Source organism: Eucyclogobius newberryi, unplaced genomic scaffold (genome assembly GCF_026437365.1).
Source record: "Eucyclogobius newberryi isolate DKJ021-1_F unplaced genomic scaffold, fEucNew1.0.hap1 SCAF_3, whole genome shotgun sequence".
NCBI lineage: Eukaryota > Metazoa > Chordata > Actinopteri > Gobiiformes > Gobiidae > Eucyclogobius > Eucyclogobius newberryi.
In genome coordinates, this window is record NW_027315945.1 from 35,364,719 (window position 1) to 35,377,222 (window position 12,504).

The window sequence follows — 12,504 nt, forward strand, 5'->3', positions numbered from 1 at the left end:
TCTGTCTCTGCTCATGTCTCTGTCTCTGCTCCTCTCTGCTCCTGTCTCTGCTCATGTCTCTGCTCATGTCTCTGTCTCTGCTCCTCTCTGCTCCTGTCTCTGCTCATGTCTCTGCTCATGTCTCTGTCTCTGCTCCTCTCTGCTCCTGTCTCTGCTCATGTCTCTGCTCATGTCTCTGCTCATGTCTCTGCTCATGTCTCTGTCTCCTCTCTGCTCCTGTCTCTACTCATGTCTCTGCTCATGTCTCTGTCTCTGCTCCTCTCTGCTCATGTCTCTGCTCATGTCTCTGTCTCTGCTCCTCTCTGCTCCTGTCTCTGCTCCTGTCTCTGCTCATGTCTCTGTCTCTGCTCATGTCTCTGTCTCTGCTCCTGTTTCTGTTCTTCTCTGCCCCTGTCTCCTCTCTGCTCCTGTCTCTGCTCCTGTCTCTGCTCCTGTCTCTGATCCTGTCTCTGATCCTGTCTCTGCTCCTGTCTCTGCTCATGTCTCTGCTCATGTCTCTGCTCATGTCTCTGTCTCTGCTCCTCTCTGCTCCTCTCTGCTCCTGTCTCTGCTCATGTCTCTGCTCATGTCTCTGTCTCTGCTCCTGTTTCTGTCTCTGCTCCTGTCTCTGCTCCTGTTTCTGCTCTTCTCTGCCCCTCTCTCTGTCTCTGCTCATGTCTCTGCTCCTGTCTTTGTCTCTGCTCATGTCCCTGCTCCTGTCTCTGTCTCTGGTGGGAGTGGGCCTGAGCGTAGAGGAGCAGTGATAGATGTCTCACCTCCCACAGCAGAGACACAGTCAGATGTTCAGTCACAGTTGTGACTTTGTGTAAAATTGACAAAAGAGAAAAGGAAATGACGCGTGACGAAGTGTAAAGTTCACGAGCATCACTACATGAGCCCGTAACACACACATGTGATCCAAGGGGCCAAAAACGACAAGTCTTTTTGGTTCAATCTATAACCCAAAAATTGATTTAAATCTAAAGAACATTATTTTAGCCCACTGCAACGAAAGAAAAGTAAATATTTCACTGTAGTTTGGTCACAGTTTCAATAATCGTGAATAATCGTTAAATCATGATAATCACAATAATTAAATAAATTGAAATTGTATATGCGCTGTTAGACAATTTGTTTGGATTTGCAAAGAGATTTTAGTTTGATTCATTCCTGTGAACGAAGGATAATCTTCTCTATTATTAAATGACTGTTTGATTTTCTAAAATTCTGCTGGTAAAAATCAATGGTTTTAATCATTTATTTTGGGTTTTACAAAAGCAAATTGAATTGTGTTGAATTGAATTAAAAACATTGTCAAACCAATTATTTTCCAGAAGATGTCGCGACCATTTGATTTTTATTTTGAAATTGGAAATTACACAAAGAAAATGTAATATAAAAATGCTTTTTTTTTCTTTCTGATTTTGGTTTAAAACTTTATGGGGATTTTTTTGGGGAAACATTTTCAAATTTTGGATTTCCCATTTCAAAACAAAAATCCAATGGCCACAGCGTACATGGCCGGAGGCGGGACTTCTTGTACTGCCAACAACTGCACTGCTCTTTGCATTCAGCATCCAAGAAAGAAAAAAGGCTTTAAAACGTTCAGTTATGTGGTGAGAAAAGTACATAAATACACACAAAAGTGGTCAGAGTAGTCAAAATGAACACCATTACCTCAAAATAATGTCACCCAAGTAAAAGTAAAGGTAGTAGTCCAAGAAATTATTCAACTAAGTCATGTTTAATTTGATTATATTGGAAATGAATTGAATTAGAACGTCAAAATAAATACAATAGACAAATATAGGTCTTAAATAATGCAAAAAAGCTGTTATTTTCAAAAGATGGACAACATAAACGTTCAAATTATTTATTATTGTCACATAAAGTCATTCGTAGACTCAAACCAAAGTATTTACTCACGTAGAAGTAAAAGTACACGGCCAAAACCTCTCTTTTCATGTTGTTCGCACGCTGCATTTACGTTGAACCGTTTTACACCAGAGTAAACTATGAGAACGCGCACGTCTTTAATAATAACAGTGACAAAAAACAGACTTAATTGCTGAGAAAACGTCCATAAAGCGGCTTGGTCCAGAGTCTAGAGTGAACACAATGGGTTTTTCTTCTCCCCAAACTTTAGCGCCTGCAACTTCAGCACCGCGTAAACGACCACATAAACAACGGCCGCTCTAAACTTTTAACAACGACCTGCCTCTTCCCTTTGTTATCCGCGGTGTCCATTTTTCACCTCCAATGTGAAGTGTCAAGCGTCCACACAGCAAAAAAACAAACAATATCCACTCGAGTTAAAAGGACTCGAAACCACAATATTAACCTTGCCTTTTACGTTATTGCATTTACATTTTTGTTACAATCTAAACCAGAAACTACTACAAATCCTATGGTGCTGTTTAATTGCAGTAGAAACGTAATGAGAAGGATTGTGCCCCTTTTTGTTTATATTGTGTACATTTTTTGCAGCGCTTTACAAAGATATGTCCATAAAGCTGTAGAATAAAAGACAATCTGTCCATAGAATACCGTATTTTCTGGACTATAAGTTACACCTTTTTTCATAGTTTTGGCCAGGGAGCGACTTATACTGTGAGTATATTGTGAGTATATTGTGATATTATTTATTATTTTCACACTGGCAACCACAAGAGGGCGCTCTAGGCTCTAAGTGACGCAGAAGAAGAATCTGCACTTCCTCTTCCTCTGGAGTTTGTGGAGTTGTTTAGAAGTGACACAGAGGAAGAAGAATTCAATGGATTTAGTGATTTGGGGTAAAACTGATGCTTTGTTAAACTTGTTAGCATGTTCTTTATGCTATAGTGATCTGAATAACTGTTCATATGTTACGTTAACATACCAGACACTTACCACAGTTCTGTCTGTACCTCATGTAGCTGAAGGTGTTAGCGTTAGCATACGTACACCTATTCACCATGCTCTCTAATCTGTTATTATTTTAAACTGCATTTCAAGATGAAATGTCTGTTCTTGGATTTTATCAAACACATTTCCCCCAAAAAAGTTGACGTATGTTTTTTTCTTCTCTATAATGCATTGTTTGGCTAGTGCGATTTATAGTCAGAAAAATACGGTAAATTCCTTCTAATCTCTAACCATCGAATCACTTTTAACCATTGTCATTGCTTTTCTTCATACATTTAGCAGCATTTAAAATAAACATTTGTCGTATCTTTCAAGTTCTTGTCCAGGCAAAAAGCGCAACAGAAATATCTCGGGATCAACATAGTCATGATATCACCGGTAGTCTTGACAACGTGACGATACAAACTGAACTGTGATCTCGCTCCTTTGACACTCCAAGACCAAGAACAGACATTTCCTCTTGAAATGCAGTTTAAAATAATAACAGATTAGAGAACATGGTGAATAGGTGTACGTATGCTAACATGCTAACACCTTCAGCTACATGAGGCACAGACAGAACTGTGGTAAGTGTCTGGTATGTTAACGTAACATATGAACAGTTATTCAGATAACTATAGCATAAAGAACATGCTAACAAGTTTACCAAAGCATCAGTTTTACCCCAAATCACTAAATCCACTGAATTCTTCTTCCTCTGTGTCACTTCTAAACAACTCCACAAACTCCAGAGGAAGAGGAAGTGCAGATTCTTAGCCTCGAGCGCCCTAATGTGGTTGCCAGTGTGAAAATAACGAACAAAATGATATATTAATGTGTTATTCATTTCAAATACAAGTCGCTCTGGAGTATAAGTCGCACCCCGGCAAAACTATTTATAGTCTGGAAAATACAGTCACAGTCACTAGTCAACTATAAAAAATAATAATTGTATTTTGATCATCGTAATTGTTATCTGGACTCTAAAACACATGTGAAAAGACCTTTTTATAACAGCGGAATTATTAAATCAAATCGTAAAAATTCAGATTTGTATCAATTGTACAGTTTATTAGTAAATCATCTCTTTCTAATTACTTTAAGTCACCAAATTTCAACCTTCATTTGATTGACAATGTGTATCAAAAGTTTCTGAAATTGAAATAATAATTATGATTTAACGTCCACTAATTGAAAAGATAATCGCTTCTAAAACAACCGTGAGAGACAGTGACAGTCCTTAACGCGGCGTAACAATTATAAGTGTCCATGATAAATGTCCTGATTAAATCTAAATTGTGACGTCTAAGCTCAAAAAAATCGTCACGAGAATATTTTGGCTCGACGAATTTTGACTTTTTTTGCCATAGAGTTTTTGAAATCCCAAGCAGACAGCATTATCGGAGGAGTATAAACAATCAATTGAAGAAATACCTCCAAACAAATTCCTAAATCTCGACCCACAAACCGAAACCGTTTTAAAACAACGTCAATATCGCTCAAATCCAGATAGTTATTGCGGGTTGGAGTGATTTGAACTGTGAATATTGCGATTTGGCAGTGTTTTCTGGCAGGTGCACTCTTTCCCCGCACAAAGCCTTCGGGTCAATAGACTCTCGGAGCGAAAACAACAGCGCACTCGATAGAACGGCACAAAGAAAATGAAACGCGGTCGATCGGGTCTCATCAAGAAAAGAGCCGGAGTTTGATCGTCGCTCCGCCGCCTTCGCCTAAACGCGCCGGCTCTGTTTTCGTATAGATCTGGGGCCATTTCGCTGCAGAAGTAAGATTTAGGAAAAGGTCATTATGGAGTCTTCTAATGTGTGGAATGTGTTTCATAGCATTCAAAGCATTTATGTTCATTTCAGTGCAAATTGTTTCGCAAATAAACTACATAAACGCTTCTGCTTTCATGTAAGAGTGTTACGTGTGGTCATGTCGCCAAAACAGCCGGGGTTTTTTCATAGTTTGCAATGTTTGGAGGCTAATGCTAACCGTCCCATTGCTAACTCGTGGAATGGGACCGTCTAATGCGGTTATGTGACTTATTTCCCTGATGATTTATCGGAGGGCCAAGGGCGCTGGGCCGGAGGTGCACGACGGGCCCCTGCAGTGACGTTATTTTGGGTCGCACAAAATATCCCAAACACTTTTTTGATAAATGTAGTTAAACCTTTCTACTTTCTCTGGGCGCAGGGGGCTCAAACCTTTCTACTTTCTCTGGGCGCAGGGGGCTCAAACCTTTCTACTTTCTCTGGGCGCAGGGGGCTCAAACCTTTCTGCTTTCTCTGGGCGCAGGGGGCTCAAACCTTTCTACTTTCTCTGGGCGCAGGGGGCTCAAACCTTTCTGCTTTCTCTGGGCGCAGGGGGCTCAAACCTTTCTACTTTCTCTGGGCGCAGGGGGCTCAAACCTTTCTGCTTTCTCTGGGCGCAGGGGGCTCAAACCTTTCTACTTTCTCTGGGTGCAGGGGGCTCAAACCTTTCTACTTTCTCTGGGCGCAGGGGGCTCAAACCTTTCTACTTTCTCTGGGCGCAGGGGGCTCATACCTTTCTGCTTTCTCTGGGCGCAGGGGGCTCATACCTTTCTGCTTTCTCTGGGCGCAGGGGGCTCATACCTTTCTGCTTTCTCTGGGTGCAGGGTGCCCATACCCTTCTTCTTTCTCTGGGCGCAGGGAGCTGGGTTTAAGAGCAGAACACAGGTGGATCGGCGCCCGCTTATGAAAACTCTTATCTCATAACAAGCGGTGAATCAAACACAATTCAGTTTCACCTTGGGCCCCCAAATGTCCATGTCCGCCACTGTAAACGACACATTCTCCTGCTGCTGTTCTTGTCCGTTGCTTTTGCAGTTTGATATTTGTATTTACAAAACATAACGTTGGTTTAAGACGCTCCACTCTTATTATTTTTGTGTGTATCAAGTCAAGAAATAAACACCAATTTATGTTTTGTTCTGAAAATACAGAACAATATAATTGTAAACAAAGTGTGTCCTCCAAAGCTTTCCTCCGAGTCCAAACAGTTTATACAGATATTGTATTGGAACGGCAGATAGATTTGTGATTAAATGCATTATGAAAGTTACAAAAGTTTATTCAAGGAAAGTGCAACAAAACACAGCAGACTCTGGCTAATGAGCTGTACAAAATCATTATGTCTTTCTTAAAACGCTCTTCAAACACCTCGAGAAAAGAGGGCGACGTCGCAGCAGAGCAACGAGTGCATCAGCAGCAGCGGATGAAGAACTACAAGTGCCAAAAGAAGCTGCAAATAAGTTAATATTGCTTGTCGGATAAACAATGGTCAGATAAATAATACTGGAATTAGTTATTAGTTATGACAGGTTTTTATGATTTTCTCATTTTGACTTTATTTGGTGTATTTGCACCTGTTGTAAATATAAATCATAGTTTTACACCAATCGAGCAGGTATTTGTGGAGAAAACGTTGAACAATGTGTTGAAAATGACAAGAAGTGACATCTCACCAGGGACACTCATTCCAGTCAAAGTTCATTTTTTTGACTCTTTAAACATGAATAAAGTTTATTTGTCAAATAAAAAACATTGTGACATTAGATGAGTTTTGGCCCAGTGTTTGCTGGGTAATTTCCTAGTGTGATGTCATCAATTACAAACAGGAAGTGAAATTATGAACCTAAAAAATGAGCTATTCTGTGATTTTTTTTAAATTATTCTAAACATGTTTATCTTAAATGCATTTTAATTGAATGAGTTGTCCAACCTGTTTGAGGCACTTTAAATTATCAAGTTTAACATTAAGTTTTCTTATTGGAAAGTAGTGAGTAACTAGAGGGTTGTTGGTTTGATCCTTTTAGAAAGTCCTTTTAGAATCAACACTGTCAGCACAAACTTTACATTTGCACAAGTATTGTTTTGAACACTGTAGTTTGTCTGTCATTTAAGATGTTGAAAGTGAAGTGTGTGTGGATTATTCAGAATTTAATATGCTCTACTTCCTCTTTTTATTTTTTTATTATTTTTTTTTTTCTAATGACATTCCCTTATTTTCTACTTTTCCTCCTTCACTTGCCTTATGTGTGTGTTTTGTATTATTTTGTTCTGATGGTTTGCTAATTATTGCATACAATGGGTTGAAACAATAAAGTTAGATAAAAGTTAAAAGCCCCAAAAAATACCGTAACATCCTTTTGTAATACGGCCATTTTCCCCCAGGTGGGTCACATGACTAGAGTTTGTGAAGAGCGGTCACTGTCGCATCATGAGCGAAACGGCTCGAAAGCTCAGCAATTCTGCACGAAATGGTGATTACGAGTATTTGTAACGCACATCACCGTGAAAGTGAGACCGACACCGTGTAAGTCGTTTAGTTTTCTACGATTATTGTGGAGAAAAAAACATCACCTTTATACGATTATTCATGATTGTTGAGACTGTGACCAAACAACAGTGAAATCTGTCATTTTCTTTCATTGCCGTGGTCTGACCTGTCACTGCTCCTCACGTTTGTGTTACAGATAAAGATACATTTGACAAAAACAACCAGAAAAAACGTTCTTTACATTATTTTGGGTTCTAAACTTTGGGCTGTATCTTGAGCTAAAAACACTTGCGTCTAAAATAGTCACGATTATCATAAATCTTCCGAGACATCATTACGAGACTTATTTTGCTGCATTAAACCGCCGCAGCTACAGATGGATATTTGGGGACTGCAGATGGAAACTAGATTTAGCTAAATCTGGTACGCGGCTCTTTAAATGGGATTAATGTGTTTGCATACCGTCGCTGTAAACACAAATACACATAAAACACATAAAACATTATTCCGAGCGGTTTAGAAAGGCCGTCAGTCAGCCCCGGGGCAGCTGCGGCTTCAGAACCTTCATCACCAACACCGTTTGTCAGTGTGGATTTGTTTAAAACTGATCCATAAGAAAACGTCAGGCACAAACTGATCGGATGTGAGGGAGAGAAAAACATAATCGTCCGTAAGTTTCTGGCATGACAATCGCAGCGTTCGATAGCGCGGATAACGGGGCGGCGAGCGTGGCACTTTTAAGGCGTTTTAAAGAAGCAATCACGGGGGACGCGCCGCTCCGTCGTCAGCGCTGGATCCGGTAATTGCGGCACAAGTACCAAAAAAGAATAATCAATAGGAACTTTCATGTTGAAACTAAAGAAAATAACGACTGGCAAAAAAGAACTGGGGCGTAAGTGACATTTTGAGCGATATAATGACAGCTTTTGAGCTTACGCTGGACAGTAGAACAGAAAAGGTTTCGGTGATTATGTATTGAGTGTTTGTCCTTAAAAAAAAAAAAAAAAAAAAAAGTTCAAAATGGAATGGATTTGAAGTAAGTGTGGACTTTTATTCTTACTCTCCAGCAAATGTCACATACCCATTTTTTTTACCCATGTTTAGTAACTACGTTTTTGATGGAGGGTCCGCCACCTGCACGTCGCCATGGAGATGTCATTACTTTGCCTGGAACGTTCCGAAAATATTCTGCAATTTGAAGACGTGACATAAAAGTCTGTTGGCCGTAAAAGCAACGATTATTTGTCCCACGATGGCAAAAAGGACAGTGAAAGATCTGCCACGAGAGAAGGACGACTCAAGTGTCACGTTAATCGATAATCGACAAAAAACGGATAATCGTGGCTATTTTTGAAGCAAATTTATGTAATTTCTATAAGATCCGGAACCCAAAAAGTGTACCCAAATGTACAGTGAGTTGTACATGGCAGTTTGCATCACATCAACTTTACTTTTGCATTCAGAAAGTTTGATGAATACATGATACATGAGTAGTTGTTAATACGTTAGTTAGATACTGACTGACTTAACCATGTGCAATACCGTCATATTCATGTGCAATTACTGTCATACTCACAAGCAATTAAGGCCATATTCATGTGCATATAACTGATGTAAATAAGAGTGTTTATTTACCATTAGTGTTAGTATTATGGGTTAAGTTTAGGGTTAGGGTTAGCCATGAGGCTATTACGGGCTATAAGGGAAATGCCGCAGTTCCTGAAACTAGTATTAACCCTGCTAGCTATTTTACTTTACTTTACTTTACTAATTTACTTTACTTTACTTTACTTTATTATTATTTTATTTTATTTTTATCTTTTTTTATTTTTTTCCTCCATTCCCCATTAAGATATGAGAGGAGTTTAGTTAATAAAAGTTTTTTGTTTTGTTTATAAGAATTCTTCTATTAAGAGTGTTTTTTCTGTCCTTTCCCTCTGTATCTACTGCGTTGTAACACTGAACTTTCCCCGTGTGTGGACAATAAAGGAATATCTTATCTTATCTTATCTTATCCTCGCCCTTATTCATTCAACTCTTTTGCCAGACTCAAATTCCATTTTTTATTTTTTTTTATTGACAAACTCAAGAACAAAGAGAGGCAGTTATATTTTGAATAGAAAGTGTTTGCACATCTGGTATTGTACATTTGGTTCTTTCTTTTTTTGGGTCAATAAAATACTATCATCATCATATCATCATCTCTACAAAAAAGGCAAGCTAAAAATGCATGTGTCTGGGGTGTTTTTATCGCTCTAATAAGTAAAACACCTCTCGCAGATTTGACCAATAACTCGACCCGGCGACGCTGCGATGGATTCTTCGCCGAGATGGATCGACGAGACGTACCGCGGAACATCGGAACATCGAGAGAGTCGCGTTGTTTCGGAATAATGTACTCGGGCCTCAAACCTCCCACAATGGACACGATGGAAGGCTATCTCTGGAATATTCTCCTGGCGGCTGGGGAGAAGCCCCTCCCACAAAAAAAATGGATGACTCAAATCGCCATGACGACACAGGACTGGACGGATATCACGACAGACGTACGGGAACAAATAACCTCAGGACTCAACGTAAAAAAACGACAAATTTAAAAGACAACGGTCAAAATGGGACAATTATCTTAGCTGATCCTCTGTAATTCTTCTTTGTGTATGTATATATATATATATATATATATATATATATATATATATATATATATATATATATATATATGTGTGTGTGTATGTATATGTGTGTTTATATATTGTTATGTATGCATATATTTAACTCAAGTCCTCCGGGTCCAGCTCGCTCTGTGTGTTTGTCTTTGTCTGTTTTGCTTGTACTTTTATTGTCTTTTCTATTCTGTTGTTGTTTAGTTTGTGTTGTTGTTGTTGTTGTCGTCGTGTTGTTGTTTGGTTTGTGTTGTTGTCGTGTTGTTGTTTAGTTTGTGTCGTTCTGCGTTCTGATTGGTCAGTCTTACAGCGTTTGGCGCAGCTCCGGCGTGTCCCGCGACGTGCCCAGCGACTGCAGGCTCTTCTCCAGCGCCACGACTGGAAGAAGAAGAAGACGAGCGACAAACGTTAACGAAGACAAAAGCTTACTTTGACGGCGACGTGGGAAAACTCCGATGATAAACTGTCAAAACTACATTATATTTAAGCAGTCGGCAAAATATGAGACTGGCTACTCGAGTGTGTGGAAAGTACACGGGATTTTGAACGGCTGAAGGTTTATCTGAGTTTAATTAGTGAATTCATTTCATTTATTCATTTACTTTTTTGTTTTGCTTATCGTCACAATCTGAGGAAACAACAATCACAAAGATGATTAAGTATTTTGTTCTCATTTATTCACTCTCTAACGAGCGTATTACTTTGAGATAATCCTGATTTTCATAAGCGATAATCGATTATAATATTCCCAAGTGTGATTGGTGGGTTTTTAGCAGATCTGAGCAGGATACATTTAATTGTCATATTACGGGAATCAACTGTTCTAATTCACAATAAAGATTAAAGTGTAATTCACATCACATTTTAAATTTGTGGGAGGAGAGAATAACATATTTAACTGGAACTTCATTGGTCAAACTTCCTTTATAATACTGTTTGGGTTTTTTCCTTTAAACAAGCTTGACATCAGAATTATTTACAGTATTCATATTACCATCTTCAATTATGTTTACTTATAATTACCATCTCAGTTCTGATATACTAATAACTGTTCACTTCTTTACAATACAAATCTGATTATTACTTTGCTCAGGTTGTGGATTCTTCGTTCTGAGTCGTGTAAACTTTTCAGATTACAAACACACACAGTGGTTATTATTCGTGACGTGAAGGTTTGGTGTGTATTTGTGTATGTATTGTGTGTATTGTGTATTTTTGTGTATGTATTGTGTATATTTGTGTATTTGTGTATGTATTGTGTATTTGTGTATGTATTGTGTGTATTTGTGAATGTATTGTGTGTATTTGTGAATGTATTGTGTGTATTTGTGAATGTATTGTGTGTATTTGTGTATGTATTATGTGTATTTGTGTATGTATTGTGTGTATTTGTGTACGTATTGTGTGTATTTGTGTGTGTATTGTGTATATTTGTGTATGTATTGTGTATTTGTGTATGTATTTGTGAATGTATTGTGTGTATTTGTGTATGTATTGTTTGTATTTGTGAATGTATTGTGTGTATTTGTGAATGTATTGTGTGTATTTGTGAATGTACTGTGTGTATTTGTGAATGTATTGTGTGTATTTGTGAATGTATTGTGTGTATTTGTGGGTGTATTGTGTGTATTTGTGTATGTATTGTGTGTATTTGTGAGTGTATTGTCTGTATTTGTGAATGTATTATGTGTATTATGTGTATTTGTGTATGTATTGTGTATGTGTATTTGTGTATGTATTGTGTGTATTGTGTGTATTGTATGTATTGTGTGTATTGTGTGTATTGTGTGTATTTACCGTTGGCGTTGATCTGGAAGATGTTGGAGGAGGTTTCCTGGAACACATCTTGTAGCTCTGTGGCACTGACCTGTGTGGCTGAGGGGAACGAGACAGAAGCACATCAGCAAACATGTGTCACAACGAGTAGTGGAGGGGAGGGGGGGAGGAGTGCGAGAGAGGGAGGAGGAGGATGGAGGGAGAGAGAGGGGGAGGAGGGAGAGAGAGAGAGGGGGAGGAGGGAGAGAGAGGGAGGAGGAGGATGGAGGGAGAGAGAGGGGGAGGAGGGAGAGAGAGAGAGGGGGAGGAGGGAGAGAGAGGGAGGAGGAGGATGGAGGGAGAGAGAGGGGGAGGAGGGAGAGAGAGAGAGGGGGAGGAGGGAGAGAGAGGGGGAGGAGGGAGAGAGAGAGAGGGGGAGGAGGGAGAGAGAGGGAGGGGGAGGAGGGAGAGAGAGAGAGGGGGAGGAGGGAGAGAGAGGGAGGAGGAGGATGGAGGGAGAGAGAGGGGGAGGAGGGAGAGAGAGAGAGGGGGAGGAGGGAGAGAGAGGGGGAGGAGGGAGAGAGAGGGAGGAGGAGGATGGAGGGAGAGAGAGGGGGAGGAGGGAGAGAGAGAGAGGGGGAGGAGGGAGAGAGAGGGGGAGGAGGGAGAGAGAGGGAGGGAGGAGGAGGGAGGGAGAGAGAGGGGGAGGAGGAGGGAGGGAGAGAGGGGAGGAGGGAGAGAGAGGGAGGAGGAAGGAGAGAGAGAGAGGGGGAGGAGGAGGAGGGAGGGAGGGAAAGAGAGAGGGGGGAGGAGGGAGGGAGGAGGAGAGAGGGGGAGGAGGATGGAGGGAGAGAGGGGGGAAGAGGGAGAGAGAAGGAGGAGGAAGGAGAGAGAGAGAGGGGGAGGAGGAGGAGGGAGGGAG

The 12,504-nt window shown here is 40.1% G+C and overlaps 1 protein-coding gene across 1 annotated transcript in view; it reads right to left on the reverse strand.

Annotated features, from left to right (window-relative positions):
* The window catches only part of tsnare1 (T-SNARE Domain Containing 1), a 198,100-nt gene that overhangs the window by 125,044 nt on the left and 60,552 nt on the right, over nt 1-12,504 (reverse strand). The window contains exons 3-4 of the mRNA XM_072461107.1: nt 11,625-11,702; nt 10,136-10,205 (exon numbers count right to left, since the gene is read on the reverse strand). Of these exons, the coding sequence (XP_072317208.1) occupies nt 10,136-10,205; nt 11,625-11,702 (148 nt within the window). The remainder of the gene's footprint in view (nt 1-10,135; nt 10,206-11,624; nt 11,703-12,504) is intronic.